A 16,125-nucleotide genomic window follows, 5' to 3' on the forward strand; every position below is an offset into this window, starting at 1 on the left:
ACCCTCTGTACAGTGTTACACGTTGACACACGGACAACGATTCAGACAGTTCCTTGAGTTTCAGAACTAGAAATTCGTGAACTTTAGTACACATGATCCGAAACTTGATAGGGTGTCTGTTATTCGGGGATCTGGGTACGAAAGAATTCTACGACATATCTCTAGATCCCAGAGCCCGCGCCAGAAGGCAGCGATAGCGTAAGCGACAACAGAGCGACAGCGACTGCACTCCCTCAGACGTTTTGTTAGTCAATGTCCGTTATCTCTGATTTGCAGGCATGTTTCCAAATGTTAATCAGGCAACTCTTGAGTTATTACGGTACGTTTTGAGGGAAGAGAGTATTTTAGACCAACAGCGACCTTCAGTGTTAGTCCTTGGCAATGTATAGTAGTGAAGGTTGGCTGGGTGAAAGTTCATCTGTACTCAATATGGCGGGGTTTTTTTTGTAGTAAGCGAAGGGGTTCAAGACGCCGTGTTGATGACAGGTTTCACAAATATATACAGAAAATAACAACGGTAAGATGAAGAGTAGCATAACTATAAGGTATGTAAGTAGGAATGTTAAACTATTAGAAGCAGTTGATGATCGTACATAAGGTTTTAGAAGCTTATGACAATTTTAACCCAAAATTCCATTGAAAAATTTTCAAACGTTTTTCTAGGACTTTTCAAAGTGTCCCCAAATTAGTATGGGATTTTCTCGGGCCACAAGGCATTGACACATCAATAAAGTTTCAATATCTAACAGATTCACAGTAAAAATGTGAACAGCTTTTGGATCAAGGATTTCTCTTTTCTTTATTTCTTGTTTTCGAGATAACCTTTAAGCATTCCCTAGGATATAAGCTCAAGCTTATCTCAAGCTAAAGATGTTTTAAACTCCTTAGTAGTGTAATTGTGAAGAATAGCCAATCAACTATCCAACACAAATCCTGTATTTGTTTGAATTCTCTGACAGAGTTCAGTATTTAATGGCTTTATCATGGGAGTCATAGTTCTGAATTCCTTAGCCATTGGTTTTGAGACAGTGGAGGAGTGGAAGACGGCATACACTAATGAATTCAAGGCTTTGGATGAATTCTTTCTTGCCATCTACACCATGGAATTCCTCATGAAGTTATATGCAGAACCTAAGGGTTACTGGAAAAGCAGTTACAACAGATTTGACTTCTCAATATTGGCATTGTCTTATGTCCAAGTGATTATGGATGAACTTAATGTTGGAGATAAGATTCTAACACCTTTAAGACTTCTGCGAGGTTTGTCATTGCCACCAGTAAATCTGTATTTAAAGTGAAATAAGTTATTATTATCAGGAGATAAACTAAAAAGGGATAACCCCTTTTATCTCCTTTTCACTTTACTATGGATTTGTGAAGAAACAGTTATTATTATTATTATTATTATTATTATTATTAATTATAAGTTGAACAATTTTTTTGCCTTCACAAGGGTTTTCCTATGTAATGTTGAAAATTGTTTTTCTAAAATAACATTGTAGTAACAAAAGACATAAGAGCAGTATACATATCTAACTTGGAGATTTTTTCATTGTATTTTAGTGAATACTATTACAGAAGTAACGTCAAGTCTGTGTGAGGCTAAGTGGCCCATAGTAGCTGGAGCTTATAACTCTGGTTTCTGTAGCCCTAAACAATTTGGAGTATTTCTACAAATAAAGTATTTTAAACTTACCCATCGTAAGTTGTAAACCAGCTTTTTTTTTCCTATTGTAGCTGCTCGCACATTACGGACCATTTCATTCATTGAAGGCCTCCAGGTTCTTGTCACTGCTTTGATTGACACCATCAGGAATTCTGTGCTCAATGTTGTGATTCTCCTTACAATGCTGATGGCTTTCTTTGCTGTTGTTGGTTATTATATTTTTGGTTATGAAGAAGACACTGGTGATAAAGAGAACTGGGGAACTCTCAGCACAGCAATGTTGACACTCTTTACATTTGTGACTGTGAGTTACTACTAGGTACTATTTGTGCTTGCATCCCTATGTAAAGAACACTTCCAAGCACGCTGAAGAGCTTGTATATTGGATTGTCAAATTATTCTAGATATATCGTCAATGTACCTTCCTTAGTGCTTTCTTTACATCCTTGTTAAAGCTGCACAGTTTGTTTGCTTGATGATATGATAAGTTACTGATCCACGGCATGTGGTTTGTACAATTCCTTAGGTGGATGGCTGGACTGAAATTCAGAAAGATCTTGACAAACGGCCTTACAGCCAGTGGTTTACTGTCATCTTCATCTTCCTGGGCCACTTCATTTTCACTAATTTGTTTATTGGTATCATAATTATGGCAAGTATAATGCTATAGAAATATGAATATTCAAGCTCATTTCAATGCTGACCTACTTATCAATGTTATGTACATTGTAAGTTGATCAACTGTATGTAACATTGACAATATTATGTCAAATGAAATAGATTTTGTTGCCAAATCTCAAATATTACACTACTCTTGCATGATATTTTACTCACTGAAACACAATGTCAATTTGCAGAACATACATGAAGCTACAGAAAAGTTTATTTCGCAACAGAGACAAGAACGTGAAGCTGTTTTGCAGGTACATTTTATATATTTTTTACGATAAAGTATGGAGTTTGTGTGTTGCCAGTATTTCTTCAGCTAACTTCAGAAAACCCGATCAGCATGAATTTGTTAACAGAGATAGACACTATAGATATCATCAAGTTTCTTTTTGCAGATGAAAAAGGATTTTCTGTTTCAAAGGCAACATGATGATGTGAAAGAAATGTTGGAAAAACAGGTAATGGTTCATGGTCAGGTTTTAAAGATCATTATTGTTAAGTTGTAGAACAAAGCAAATTAAAAGATTACAGTACGAAGAAAATTGATTTTCATTTGTGTGGTTGGGGATAATTGCTTTGATATTTGCAGTTATCGTAGAGATGTACATGAACCACAACCATGGACCACAACCAACCATGGACCACACTCAAATAATCTATTTTGAAAAGGAAAGAAATGATGTGAAATAAACCGATTGCAAACAGAAGAAATCTAAATTTATGTTGAGGTCAAAAATTTGCTTTTTGGTGAAATTTCTACAGCTCTCTTTAAGTGTTATACTGGCCTCAGCTGGCTCTAACAGTTCAGTACATCTTTTCCTTAACAAATGGAAAAAAAAAGTTAAAGTAGCATTTTGCGGCTTAATTGAGATTCGCTTGAAGCTGACATGGATTCCTTCTGGAAAGCACAAAGACTCAGTCTCTGAGGATTTTGTAGTATTCCAATTACTCAGATTTGAAATCCTCTGGCAAATTATACCTGTTGATCAATAAACTTGTATAAGCATTTGCAAGGAAATTCAAATATGTGAATCAGTGGGGAAAATACACATTTTGATTTAGAATAAAAGAAATCAAAAGTTTTGATTTTCTCATTAGAAAAACAGCCAGTATGCCAACTTTGAAGAGATGACCCACAGCTTCCAGCAAACACTCCGTCATGATGACTACGTCATCATGTCTGACCCTTGTACAAACTTAACTTGGCTAGAGGCATTCCTTACTACTTCAGATCATATAGATCTCTACATGTACAGGTATGTCGAGTTCATATTTCACAGTCTATTCCGTACTCTATTATTTTTGTCACCAGGGATATATACTGTTTCGACCTAAATCTCATCGTTTTTTTCCTTACCCTTTCAAAAAGAAACCACTTGATCATTAAGGATATCAGTTTCGAGGTAGTTAAAGCAAATGTATTTTGTAAGACAAGTTCATTATTTTGTGACTACCTGTAAGTTTTATTTTGGTTTCTGTTATCATGGTCTATATGTATTGAAATTTATCTGCCATTTCAAGTCCTCTTCCAATAATCATCCTGTTAAATATAATATGGCCTAAACTACTTTAATTATATGCTTTTCCTACCTATAGGTGCCAGCAGACTCAATTTCAAATTGCCAATGTCCTGGCAGATATGGCAGAGATGAAATTGCAGGAAAAAGAGCAACAAGAGGCATTTCAAACAGCTCCTATGCCAAAAGGATTGCAGTTTTTTATGAGAGGACTAACAAAAAAGACATCTTAGTTCAAACTATGAGAAGATTGTCTGTTTAATTGTGTTTATTTCTGTTCTTCTCCATGTTTAGTCCTCTTGTTCTTGATGGATCTATTTCAACAGACAGGCAGGTTTTTCAGTGACACAGTAATTAGGGCCGCTATGGGTTGATTATTGGCATTATTAATTGTTACAGCGTGATGTGAAGATAGAGAACACATTATTCTGATGTATACCTTTTAAGGTTTCATAATTTTATTTGCTACTTTACGTATTTTACATACTGTTTTGCAGCAGAATTTGATTTGAATTGTATTATAGAAATGAAGTTTAAAAAACTTTTATGTGCAAAATTATTAAAGATATAAAAAAAAATTCATTTTGTCACTGACTGTTTTTCTGACAGTAAAATGTGCTTATACGTGTAAATATATTTGATGGGAAAAACTAATACATTTCAGTCTTGAATGTAAAGTACAAAGAATAGTGTTTGTCATTGTTAATTGATTGTTGCATTATTTTTGTGTAGTTGGATCACCAAAGGCTGCTCTGGATGTTGTTAAAAAGGAGTTGTAATGTTTCTTGAGCTTTGGTGGATCAAGCTCAGGTTGATGGCCAGGAAATGCTGTTGGTTCTCTTGCTATAACAAAGGCAAACAAATATGATTAATCAAGCTTGCACATTTGTGGCACATTGAACTGTAACAGCTGAAAATAGACAAAAAAAATGCAGCTTGACTTCTGTATAATCATCTCTTGTGAAATGTCACTTGAGAAATGTGTTATCCCTATTTCAGCAAGCAGAGAAAATAAACTATATTAACCTTTCTTGATTTCAATATCCTTACCACAGTCACACCACCAGTTTTTATGGGTAAATGTTGTCACCCCTGGACTACATGACAATAGAAATTTCATATCTTCACAAGGTTGCAAGAAATGTGACCTCGCAATATTCCTGTAACGTCAAAAAGCTCTAGAATATCCTTCCTTCATATGGATAGTAACATCCAAGGCATTCCTTTTGCCAGAATATCCCTACATTTACAATTACGTGACTAGTCCAAGTTTTGTTTCATTATGATTATAATAGTGTGTAATTTGGCCTTTTTCACCCTGTATTCCTTTTGAATGAACATGTACTTGTAACGCAATCCAGTTCTGTCACGCTTGAAGTGGTTGCAGGGAAAAGCTTCAAGTTTTGACTCACCTTCAAGATGTTTTAACACCTCTGGTACTTTGCTTGTGTCGAAAGTGTGATATCCAGAGCCATAAGTTGTCTCAAAATAGTGATTGTACTGGAAATACAGAACAGGAATGGAATATTTTCAAAAATTAAACGCTCTTAATAAAATGCCGCTAAAAGTGACTCTTTATCCCAATTAATTTCATAAGACATTAGCCATGCTTCAATCAGTGAATCTGACTGTAGTATTTAAGCTTTAAAGTCATCTTACCCGTGAAGGAATAGGTTTTGGCTTTGAAATTCTATTGATATCAAATCGTTGTTCATTCCAGTTTCCGATCAGAGTTTTAGTGTCGTAGGAACTTTCAGTATTCGTGCATCTCCATCCAAACTGTTGCAGTTTCTTTTCGTCCGTGTGATCCCATACTTCCCCGTGTCCTGTCGCTCTAAGCTCACTTACAAAAGGCATAACATTTTGGGAAGTAGCGTAAGACATATTGATTTGAACTTGAGAGATAACAAAGCGAAGTTCTTTAGTCTTGTCTTTCACTCTGTTGATATGACAACAATGGGTTTTCTCGCGAGAAGCCTTGGCTCTAGGAAAGTTGTAAACCACCTGGTCGCCATGACAACAAGAGTAAATCGGGCCGGCCATTTTGTTTTGAGGGACGGTGAAAATTTCTCTCAGCTAAATTCGCAATTTTTTCGCTGGTCCCGCCATGTCTTCAACGCAAACAGTAACACATGGGAAACTTCAAAACTCAAGGACTCATGACTACCTTTATGGTGAGAATTTCTCGTGATGTTATCAGGATAATTTGTCTGCTTCTTCTTCGTTTTTTTCTACTTTTTCCCAATCCGTCCATACTGAAATCTAGTCTGAAATGTGTTTGATGTGATCTTCAGTGCAATATTATTTCGTATCTAATGCAAAAGAACTTCTGCTTTGTGTCCTTTTTGACCGAAATACTCAGCCTGCAGATTAAAACTTTGCACTCACAACAAGCAAATGTTGGAATTAGCATTACGCAGCCAGCTACACGTACCTGTGCTGTTAGCTTATGTGACATTGAAAATGTGTTAGAGAAAATCACTTATATATCAGATCGCCAGAAAAGGTTCGCAGAATGAAAGCAATGACCACACAGGTCACTGTTTAATAGTTAGTTACATGTAAAAGAACTTGTTTCATTTCAGATCCGTTGTACACATTGTCAAGTGATAGGGACCATGCAAGATCTACATTTAAGGCCCACACGGGAACTGATAGAATTGTAAGTACAATCAAATAAGCTACATGTACAGTATACATCCTGAACAAATATAGTTTCATCTTGGTATGAAGTTATCCAATTTCACACATGTAGGTTTGATTAATTTTTAGATCATGTTAACTGTGGGTAGTACTAGTGTTGGTTGACATTGTTGACTGATATATCAAACAATGCTTAGTCAATACATTGGCCAAGTATTAGCCTTTTATGGGGTGAGCGTTGACTGATATGTGGCTGATATATCAACTGACTAGTCGGTTGAGTGTCTGTTGAGTATCTGTCAAAAGTCAGTCGAGTGTCAGTTGATGCCTCGGCCAATATGTGTGTCAGTCGAGTAACGGATCCTAATTTTTTTATGTATTGTTAAACAGTACAGCTGGACTGACAGTTTAGTGGAGGGTCTAACAGAAGTTGTGCTTTTAACCATGGGAGCTGGCGGGGTTTTGTTTTTTAATATTCTTCAGGATGTACATGTACATGGCCCATTTAGACTACATTGTACACACAGGAAGTCCTAGTGATAAAGTTCATTGTCTTCATTCTTGTACATAAACCTGTAAAGGCTTCCATTAGAATTGAGAATATTTTATTTTTTCCCTACGTATCATGGCACAGAAACGTGTTCCACACTTCAAGACAATGTTTAGTGACTTGCGTCACTATCCCAGATATGGTATTCACCTGGAGGTGACAGACCCAGTACCCAAGTTCATACCTCGACAATGGAGGGGATATGCTGAGCAAGACAGGGATGCTCTCATCAGATATACCACGTAAATAAACTCTATTTAAAGATTCACCACTGACAATACAAGTAATTTGTTAGAAATAATTTAGGGACTAAAAGATGAATCATTTGGGCCAATTTGTATTACTTAATGTTGAAAAATGAAATGTAAAAATGATGGTCCTGGCTATAACATGTGAATGTGAACTTTCAATAACATGTGAACTCTGAAGTTCACAATGTTACTTATGAATATGGCCAGAGTGTCAATCATAATAAGGATGACAACTACTGGTAACAAACACTCAAATAAAGAAACAAACAAAATAGATCAAAATCTACCAATCACAACCCACAAACGTGACCTTTTGAAACTGTTGAAGTAAACTTCTGTCTCCTAAGATGTCTGCTAAAGTGATTTGTGGTAGCAAAACACAAAGCCATTGATTGAATAGAGTTCACATGTTATTGAAAGCTGCAGTAATGCATGTGATGAAATGCTCAATAATCCAATTGATAGCTTAGTTTTGTCAAGTTGTCACTGTATAGTATGTTATACTTTGTGGATAGCGTTAATTTTATCAGTCTTTTGAATGATCAACAAGGACCTGACACGAAGCAAGCCTGCTTCAAAATCCAAGTTGCTGTATGACACAGTTTGCTTTGAAGAAAAAAAATTGACTTTTCGTGGCAAATGATCATTGTTTGTTGAAAGACTCTTATTCAAATAGCTGGTATACATTGACACACAATGATCATTAACTTGCATTTATTAATTTATTCTCTGTTAGGTTTAATTATGATCCAACTGTTCAAGTTCCTTCCAAACAATATGAAAAAGTTCATGTTTCTGGACAAGACAGATATAAGTACTTTCGCAGACCAATCATTCCATTTTTACAGCAAGTTCCTCCTGATGTCCTCCTACAGTCATCCAAGTAAGAAAACTAAAAGTATTTTATGTAAAATTTCTCAATCCACTCAGGGAATCATCATTAGCCAATTGAGAATCATTTTCAAATATATTTTACGATATGAGAGCCCCAATGTTATTACTGATTTTATTATCAATATTTTGGGGGCAGGCTATATGAAAATATTGAGGTGGTTAATGCAGGCTTGTAATTCTATCACCTGCCAACAAATGGGCTTGTTTTAAAATTTATAGATAAATCTACAATCATTAAATCATAAAGCTTCTTTTTAGGACAGAATTTTGGGACAAATGTTAAAACGTTTAAAAACATTTAGTAATGTGAAATATAGTTTACTGATTTTACATGCTACATTTCACAATAGATTGGATTCATTAGCTGCTCCTGAAATGGAAGCTGACAGGCCTCCTACACCAGCCACACGGACAGTAGAGATCCAAACAGACTATAGGGACAGTGAGACGCAAACAGACCCATACACTCCAGAATATGTAGTACGACCAGGCTCACAACCTGAGTTACTGACACTGGCTACTCTGTCTTATGGTAAAGTACAGTGTCAATTTAATTAACCAGGCTGCATTTAGTTGTATTAAGTACAGCCTGGCTATGCTAAGTACTGCTTATCTTTGTGTCCTGTTTAAGACTCTCAGTGGCAGTTTTCTTACTGGAGAATTTTTTTGCAGGTCGTGGTCTACCAGCAGGATTAGCAGAAGTTGGGATGATTGAGAGAGCTAGGGCTAAACGGGCCTGGTAAGAACACTTTGTAAATTGTTTATAGGAACATATGGTGAACAGCCTAGATTTTTACTTCGTTTGGCTGCGAGACACCATGAAGGTGTAGTCATGAAACTTATGTGCATGGGTAACCAGTAGCTTGGAGTTACATGGCTTTACTGATATCAAGACTTAACAGCTTTATTCTTCATCATTGTAGGGAGGCTACACTTCCAGCTCTGAATGACATGGAGAATCTTGAAAAAAGAAAACGGATGATGGACGAGCAAGAAAGAAGGGAGTGGGCATTCAGAGAACAAGAAATTGAAAAGTAAGGGAGAAACGTCTTACTCTGAATGTGTACTAAATACTAACTTCTCTGAATGTATCAAGTTTGGGAAATTCCAAATGCTCATTGTGCTGTAGCCACAAGTTTCAAGATTCAGTAATTAAACGAATGTGCCTCCAAAAATAAAAACATGAAAACAAATTGTTTAGACTGATAGTGTGGAAAATTAATGATAACAATTTCTTTCAAAGTATTTCTCAGAAATTATAACATTAATTGTTAGATGTAACATTTTAACTTAAATGGCCATTACTGTAGTACATGTATCTGAAAAAGTTAACTGCTGTAAAATTTATTTGCTTGATATTTTTCCATGTAAAGATTACAGGACGCAAGACTTGAGGTTTTAAAGAGAATTCTTGAGCAAAGAGAGGAAGATCACGCTGAACTGAACACCAAGAGACTTGATAGATTATGGTCAGTTGGTGAATTCTGCTGCTGCTTGTGTCATCTTAGGCCTAGTTCACGATAATTATAAAGTTATCTTTGGATCTAAGAGTAGTTTTCTCTTGATTATTATCCAAGCTATACAGTGTCTATACCATCAGCCAATTATTGTGACAGTGTCAAATGTAACTAAAAAGGAAGGTCAAAAAGTGAACCTCATGAGATGCCTGGTAGGAATGGGCAGGGGGAAGGAGTTAACAAGTATTTTTAGATGCTGAGAATGTACTATCAATGTAGGGACTCTCTCATAATGTGATGTGATGACATTGCTTCATCCACAGGCTACCATTTATGCATTCATTTATGAAGCATCATTCTAACACACCACTATGAATACTATCATGGTAAAATGATAACTGAAACAATCACAAATGTTTTATGACAAGAGTCAGAAATTATAAAAACAGACTGTAGAGAAGAGTAAAAAAATGTCAATTTACAAAGAGTTGAAGCACTTTTTGCTTTCTTTACACAGGTCAAACAAACAGCAAGAAAAAGAAGCCAGGTTTGAGAGAATTCAAACTGAGCATATCAAAAGTGAGTATCTGTTTCGAGTAGAACTTATCCTAGAATTACCAAAGAATTAGACATTGTCTTCACCTTAGAAACACTTGAAATTTAAACCTTACGAAAAGTTAACTAACTTCCTTTCACAAATAACAAAGTAATAATCCATAACCTTTTCTCACAAAAGACAACTAGAGATGAGTCAGCAATAGCTGCATGCTTAATTCTCAAAGGTTTCTCGTCAATTAAAACTAACGTTCATGGTTAGCCTTCAATGGTCCAAACAAACACAGCGTATTTATAGCTAGAAAAAACGCCACCCTAATAGAACGTGTAGAGTTTTTCTACTCACATGTACATGTAGCACACTTTCATACACGCATGATGAGTAAGCCTTGTCGAAAATAAATTTAAGGACGAATTTGTAGACTGAAATTTAATGTTACTAGCCGTATGCAGCAAAATAAAAAAAGCTGTATACAGCACTTCGTTTTCTCCGGGTTTGTGACAGACATGAAAATGCTCAAGTCATAGCTTGACTGGTTCAGAAGTGTTTGTAGTGAAAGTCTTTGACAACAATTGTCTTCTTTGCAGCTATAAGAAAACTGAACGAAAAGCGACGAACAGTAGAAGGCAAACTGGAGCGTAGGGAAATAGTCAAAGACTACTCTAACTACGATTCCCAGACATATGCTCCCATGTCCAGAGTAGGCGTGTTCCTTGACCGCGGCTCTGAACAATATAATGTAAAAAGCTACCACCTCAGCACCTACCAGGGTCTGTTAGAGCTGGAGGCCTCCCTCCCAGACTTTGTGACACAGCCTAGGATTCAAGCTCCAAAGCCCAAGTCCAGTGGGAAAGGAGGATTTGTGAAGAGGAAGCAGCGACGTCAGCGGGAGTTAGAAGAAGTGGCAAATGCAATCGAGTTAGCTAAGAGGCCCCCAGAGCCTGAAAAACCGCTCAAGTTTTTGGTGAAGGTGGAGAAGCCAATACCACGCCCTCCGACTCCATCGGTTCAGGTCCCATCCCAGGTAAAGAACGCAAATCTTTTATGTCATGTTTCTTTACCATCTGTGTTTTCTGTCATGAACTGTATCTTAGATGTTCGCTTTCATTGTGGTCTTAATTGTAAGTAAATGTGAAAGATAATTAAATTTACCACAAGATGCTCCTTCCTTGTTTTTCAGTTTGAAGAAGAGGAGGAGCTGGCCTTAATTTTCTTACAGAAAGTGATCCGCGGCCGTGCTATTCAGAATATGGTGAGTTGTTTGTGCAAGAACTGTTTCAGCATGTTTAGTTGTAGTGGTTTCCTGCATCAGTCTCCTTCTTTAATAAGTAGATCATAGTCAAGTTTCTGAATGTAGTGCACCTCATTTGTTCTTTTTAACAAATAAGTGGATGTTTTTTCATTCTACGTGTAGATGTTTGAAGGAAAGGAAAAGCGCTTGGAGCTGATTCAGGAGCTGCGCAGTACGCATGCCCTTCAAGAAGCTGGTCAGCTGGACAAGAGAAATGAACGACAGGCTGTGTTGAGCTTACAAAGGCAAAGGAGACTGGACACTAATAAGGTAGAATGCAGTGAACTTGACTCTGAAGATGACTTCCGCTCAGGTTGTCGAAACGTCCGTCACCAACAACAGTTCTTTTCAGAGCTACCCTCACCCGGACGATCCTACTATACGAACTAATAACGAACCTTGTAATATACCAAGACAGTAAATAAAAACAAGCTCCCACTGTATCGAACCTCTTAGTATCACAAACCCTACTTTTGAACGGTCCCCGATATGACGAATTTTCACTACAATAGCGTACTTCCTGCTTCTATCAACTTCTTTTTTTTAATCCATGGATTCATCCCATCTGAAACAAACTTTTTATCTTGGGTAAATTTCTCAATACGTACTTTTTCTTTGTTACTTGTTCGGTTTTGCAGGAATCGTTTGTAGAGGAAGCACTCGCTCAGATGGAAGGTTCTACTCTAGCCGACATGTTTGACTTTTTGAGCAAGGAGCTCATTCGACTTCAGGTAACAAAGAGGCAGGAACTCACACATGATCCTGTATTGATGTGTTGTTAAAAAATGTTTTTTGTTTATCGTCTCGTTTCCATTCAATCGTTTAAGTATCACCTTTGTACTTGAGAATGTTTTCTTTATGTTCTGTTACGTTTGTTGTAAGTTGTGAAAAATTTACTCAAAAGCGTCATGTCCATTGTTTATTGCGTCGATGTAATGTTGATTCCTCTTATCCTGTGTCGCCCTACGATTGCAATACGAAATCTCCTTACGTATTGTCATACATTATTTATTAAGTTAGTCATGAGAACTGGGTCATACATTAAGACAGTAACTAACCTTTTAATGACGATTTTCTTTGGACACTGCATTGATATTATAAGGAGAAATCTTATGCTGATCAATCTCTTGCAGCCGTTTCGGCAAAGGTTGTGCTACAGAGGCGTAAAACCGTACGCAACTATGCCGATAGGTAAAATGGCAAGTGATAGGTTATCTTTGCTTGACTGAGGTTCTCGGTGTTTCAGCAAGAGACAAGGAGAAAGTATGAATTCAAATGTGCGCACTATCTTCTTTTTGTGTCACACTGAAACATCGCAAGCATCGATCTAGCAACGGTGAACCGCCATTATCTATAATACCTTTCGGCATTGTCGCATATGCTTTTGAAGAACGACTTTTTCAGAACAGCTGCATATAGCAATAGCAGAATAATAAATAGCAAAATTTATTGCAAACTGTTTTTGTTTAAAACAATAATGGGGACGGGCTGGAACATATGGGAATTGTTTTGGATAACATCAAACTCGTTTTAATTTTATGCGTGGTGTATTTTCATAAACAGTGTTTTTTTTTTCATATTACTTTTCAGTAACATTGATCAAGGAGCGAAATTCGTTGTTTGTGGTAACTTTCCTTATTATCGGTCCATAAAACACTGGTCTAGTCATAATTTAACAGTATGTGGTCAAAGAATTTCAGCGAATCACAGCTAGTGATCAAAACCACACATCACCACGCTCTTGGATTTTTTTACAATCGTATCCTTTTGTAAAAAGCGCGTCAGTCTTACTTCATCTTTAGCCGCAGAAATGTCTCGTTTAATATAATGATTACCAAGTGTTATGGTTCATTATTTTTTAGGAAGAGAGAAGAATCCATGCATTTGCCATGCTGGCTGAGCGTCAACGAAGAATTCGTGAAGCTGAGGAAAGCGGAAGGCGGCAGCTTGAAGAAAGGAGAAGACGAGAAGAGGACGAAATTTTCAAACAGGTGTGATTTTATATGTCTATACAATCACAAGATATTAAAATAAGGATTTCTTTTTGTACCATTTGTGACTATTTCTTTTCTTTAGACCGCGTTGTACGTTAGTTTTCTTTCTGACATGTTTACTTCAAACTCGCATTCATGTCGTAAAACTGGAGTGCGTCGTAAAATTTCTAAATTAAGCCGTTTTGTTTTCAGAAACGACTCGTTGTAAAAGGTAAATGTCGCACCAAATGACAGGAAGCTGAGATTTAGTAGTTGCAGATGTTTAATACCTTGTAAAAGATTTTTCTTTAAGCGCTGAAAAACAGTTTCTTACCTGTATCGAAATTTCGGGTTTTCTTTGTATTGTGCCTTTGCTTTGCTTGAAAAAGTCTATTTGATATACCCATGTACATTAAGCTTTAGCTTTATTAAAACAGTAAACGAGTTTAAACCCACGTCGAAAAATAATAATAAGAATAATAAAGTAAAACAACACTGTTAATGTCACCGTGCACAGCTGAAAGATATTTATTACAAACCGAAGATTGGTAGCTTTCGAAAAAGGAAAGTTTTGAAATTGAAAATGTATTAAATTCAGAATTTCAACTTCTAAATAATTAAGACATTTTTACCTAAAAGACCTAAACTGTTGTGATTGTATTATATACATGTTCGTAGAATAGAAACAATAAAGCCAAATTTGCGAACGGCAGAAAAATAAGAATTACTTGAGATAACAACTTGCGACTGTATTATTCAGCCGAGACGAAAAAAGGTCCGGAGAGTAAGATATAACTTGATTTCGGCACAGAAAGCGTTCCATTACGTTAAGGAAATAATTCTGTTTTTATTTAGCCAAAAGTTTATTGGCGTAGTGCAATTTAGATCCTTTCAGGTACGCTAAAAAACAAACAAATAAACAAACATTCAAGTAAAGAAAAAGAGAATTGGAAAGATTTTCAACATTTTATTGCAGTTGCCGTGACATAAATCCATCCCACCCCCGGTTATCTCTTGACTATTTCTATCGTAAAATGAGTCACAAAATCATAGGTTGTCTTGCTTTTACTGTGCAAGTAAACTTTCACTGTGCACTGTTTAATGAGATCCCCCTCCCCTCTCTCCCATGTATATGGTTGTCAAGATCACGTGGTTTATTAAGATTGTGATTGTTTAAATTGTGTTCAGGTTGTCAAGGTTCATCAATCAACTGTTGATACTTACCTTGAAGATATAATCATGGGAGCCATTGACAAGACAGCCGATGAACAGGCGAGTTCACATACTCCTTATAAGTTTTGTATTTTTATTGGCCGCCTCCATCCCAGGATCGGTCACGCAATCTTTTCGTCACGAAAAGATTACGTGACCAGCCGGAATCCCTTGTTTGGTTCGGACAATCTAGAGAAGAAACACAACTGAACTTTCTTGTGAGGTAGCAACTAAATCATTGTTATTCAAACCGTTAATTGTTAAAAATAACGCTTACTTTTTCTTTTCCTTAGGCCCGGAAAGAAATCCAAGAACAAGCAGAAAAGATCAACCAAATAGCTTACGACATGGAGAAAACGTAAGAACTTTTGCATTGTGTAAAACTCTGGCATAAGAAACTCTGCGTATGGGCAGGTTTCCAAAAAAGTTCTACTCACTAAATTTTTACTAGCAGGACGATATGCAAACACACTTCAAAAACAATTGCCGTACCATGTTTCATGCGGCAAGTTTTCCCCAGAAAAAAGAGCCATTCCACACTTTGCTTTACTTCGTAAACGTCTGCAAGAAAGAGAGTTATGATGATAAACAGAGGTTTTCTCCTTTCCTGCAGGCGAACCAGACTACAATCTGAAGAAATTGTTGCCGAGTTGGTCACGTCGTTCCTGTTACCTGAAGTACAGAAGATTACAATGAGAGAGAACGGTACAGAATATTAGCTTCTGTTACGTTGTTTCATTTAAAAGCTTAGTTTGAAAAACGAAGAGAAATTTCTCTCGACTTATTAAGTGCTAAAACAGTTATTTGCTTTTGGTCTGCAGTGAAGCGAAGCCAGCGGAAACATCTTTTGGCAGCTCACAGAATCATCCATGGGGAAGCAGAGACAATAATGGAACAACAACCAAATCCAGAACCCGTGAAGCAAGACAAACTGCCTGACAACAAACAATCCGACGAGGCTGGGGAACCCGAAAGACCACCCTCGGGACAAAGAGTCTCATCCCGACCACCTTCGGGGCAAAACCCGTCGTCCCGACCAACCTCAGTAAAATCGCCCTCTTCAAGGCCAGCGTCTGGAAAGTCACAGAAATCAGATCATGGTAACGCTAAACAGCCATCTAGAACAGCTAGCCCAAAGTCTGCACAGTCCTCGAGAGCTGGGTCGCCAAAGTCGCGTTCCTCTCGGACAAGTTCGGCTAAGTCTCGGCCTGATTCGTCATCATCTCGTCCGTCGGCGGAGCCATCAAATGCCGGTGCCGATGAGGCTTCGTAACTGACACAGTTTGCAAAGTTTATTTTGAAATTATTAAGTTCGAATTGTATAGACTGACTATTAACTCCAGTAATGAAGTGCTTGTATATTTCGAGTTGACAGCTGGTTTAATATTCAATGAATGAATAGATTGCCGTAGATTTTTTGTGTTGATTGATCAAACTCAGTCCACT

At 37.0% G+C, this 16,125-nt stretch overlaps 3 protein-coding genes across 3 annotated transcripts; 2 read left to right on the forward strand and 1 right to left on the reverse strand.

Annotated features, from left to right (window-relative positions):
* Positions 1 to 204: 204 nt before the first annotated feature.
* LOC110040082 (cation channel sperm-associated protein 3-like) lies at positions 205 to 4,085 on the forward strand. The gene is made up of 9 exons (XM_089294800.1): positions 205 to 319; positions 451 to 517; positions 960 to 1,260; positions 1,738 to 1,970; positions 2,193 to 2,318; positions 2,524 to 2,589; positions 2,731 to 2,793; positions 3,434 to 3,591; positions 3,932 to 4,085. Exons 1-9 carry the CDS (start codon positions 279 to 281, stop codon positions 4,083 to 4,085), a joined length of 1,209 nt encoding a protein of 402 aa, XP_089150926.1. The 5' UTR covers positions 205 to 278.
* A 190-nt stretch (positions 4,086 to 4,275) lies between these two features.
* Positions 4,276 to 5,817, reverse strand: LOC110040607 (cilia- and flagella-associated protein 68-like). The gene is made up of 3 exons (XM_020745864.2): positions 5,512 to 5,817; positions 5,265 to 5,352; positions 4,276 to 4,695 (listed from the first exon to the last, which is right to left on the reverse strand). Exons 1-3 carry the CDS (start codon positions 5,734 to 5,736, stop codon positions 4,571 to 4,573), a joined length of 438 nt encoding a protein of 145 aa, XP_020601523.2. The 5' UTR covers positions 5,737 to 5,817; the 3' UTR covers positions 4,276 to 4,570.
* A 61-nt stretch (positions 5,818 to 5,878) lies between these two features.
* Positions 5,879 to 16,092, forward strand: LOC110040606 (cilia- and flagella-associated protein 91-like). Its single transcript, XM_089294798.1, has 18 exons — positions 5,879 to 6,026; positions 6,438 to 6,514; positions 7,130 to 7,287; positions 8,033 to 8,179; positions 8,541 to 8,722; positions 8,863 to 8,929; positions 9,114 to 9,224; positions 9,564 to 9,659; positions 10,165 to 10,226; positions 10,791 to 11,227; positions 11,384 to 11,455; positions 11,618 to 11,764; positions 12,133 to 12,225; positions 13,357 to 13,485; positions 14,656 to 14,739; positions 14,973 to 15,037; positions 15,293 to 15,384; positions 15,501 to 16,092. Exons 1-18 carry the CDS (start codon positions 5,960 to 5,962, stop codon positions 15,950 to 15,952), a joined length of 2,538 nt encoding a protein of 845 aa, XP_089150924.1. The 5' UTR covers positions 5,879 to 5,959; the 3' UTR covers positions 15,953 to 16,092.
* Positions 16,093 to 16,125: the final 33 nt, after the last annotated feature.

This window comes from Orbicella faveolata, unplaced genomic scaffold, assembly GCF_042242905.1.
Source record: "Orbicella faveolata isolate gen_17 unplaced genomic scaffold, um_ofav_v1 contig_25, whole genome shotgun sequence".
Lineage (NCBI taxonomy): Eukaryota > Metazoa > Cnidaria > Anthozoa > Scleractinia > Merulinidae > Orbicella > Orbicella faveolata.

Bases quoted from the DNA above. Each gene is read 5' to 3' on its own strand.
- LOC110040082 (XM_089294800.1), top strand. From the start codon at position 279: ATGTTTCCAAATGTTAATCAGGCAACTCTTGAGTTATTACG. The intron at 518-959 runs GTAAGATGAAGA...ATTCTCTGACAG, and splicing joins ATATACAGAAAATAACAACG to AGTTCAGTATTTAATGGCTT. The intron at 3,592-3,931 runs GTATGTCGAGTT...TCCTACCTATAG, and splicing joins ATAGATCTCTACATGTACAG to GTGCCAGCAGACTCAATTTC.
- LOC110040607 (XM_020745864.2), bottom strand. From the start codon at position 5,736: ATGTCTTACGCTACTTCCCAAAATGTTATGCCTTTTGTAAGTGAGCTT. The intron at 5,353-5,511 runs GTAAGATGACTT...CTGTATTTCCAG, and splicing joins CAAAACCTATTCCTTCACGG to TACAATCACTATTTTGAGAC. The intron at 4,696-5,264 runs GTGAGTCAAAAC...CCTTTGTTATAG, and splicing joins GGTGTTAAAACATCTTGAAG to CAAGAGAACCAACAGCATTT.
- LOC110040606 (XM_089294798.1), top strand. From the start codon at position 5,960: ATGTCTTCAACGCAAACAGTAACACATGGGAAACTTCAAAACTCAAGG. The intron at 11,228-11,383 runs GTAAAGAACGCA...CTTGTTTTTCAG, and splicing joins CGGTTCAGGTCCCATCCCAG to TTTGAAGAAGAGGAGGAGCT. The intron at 15,385-15,500 runs GTACAGAATATT...TTTGGTCTGCAG, and splicing joins GATTACAATGAGAGAGAACG to TGAAGCGAAGCCAGCGGAAA.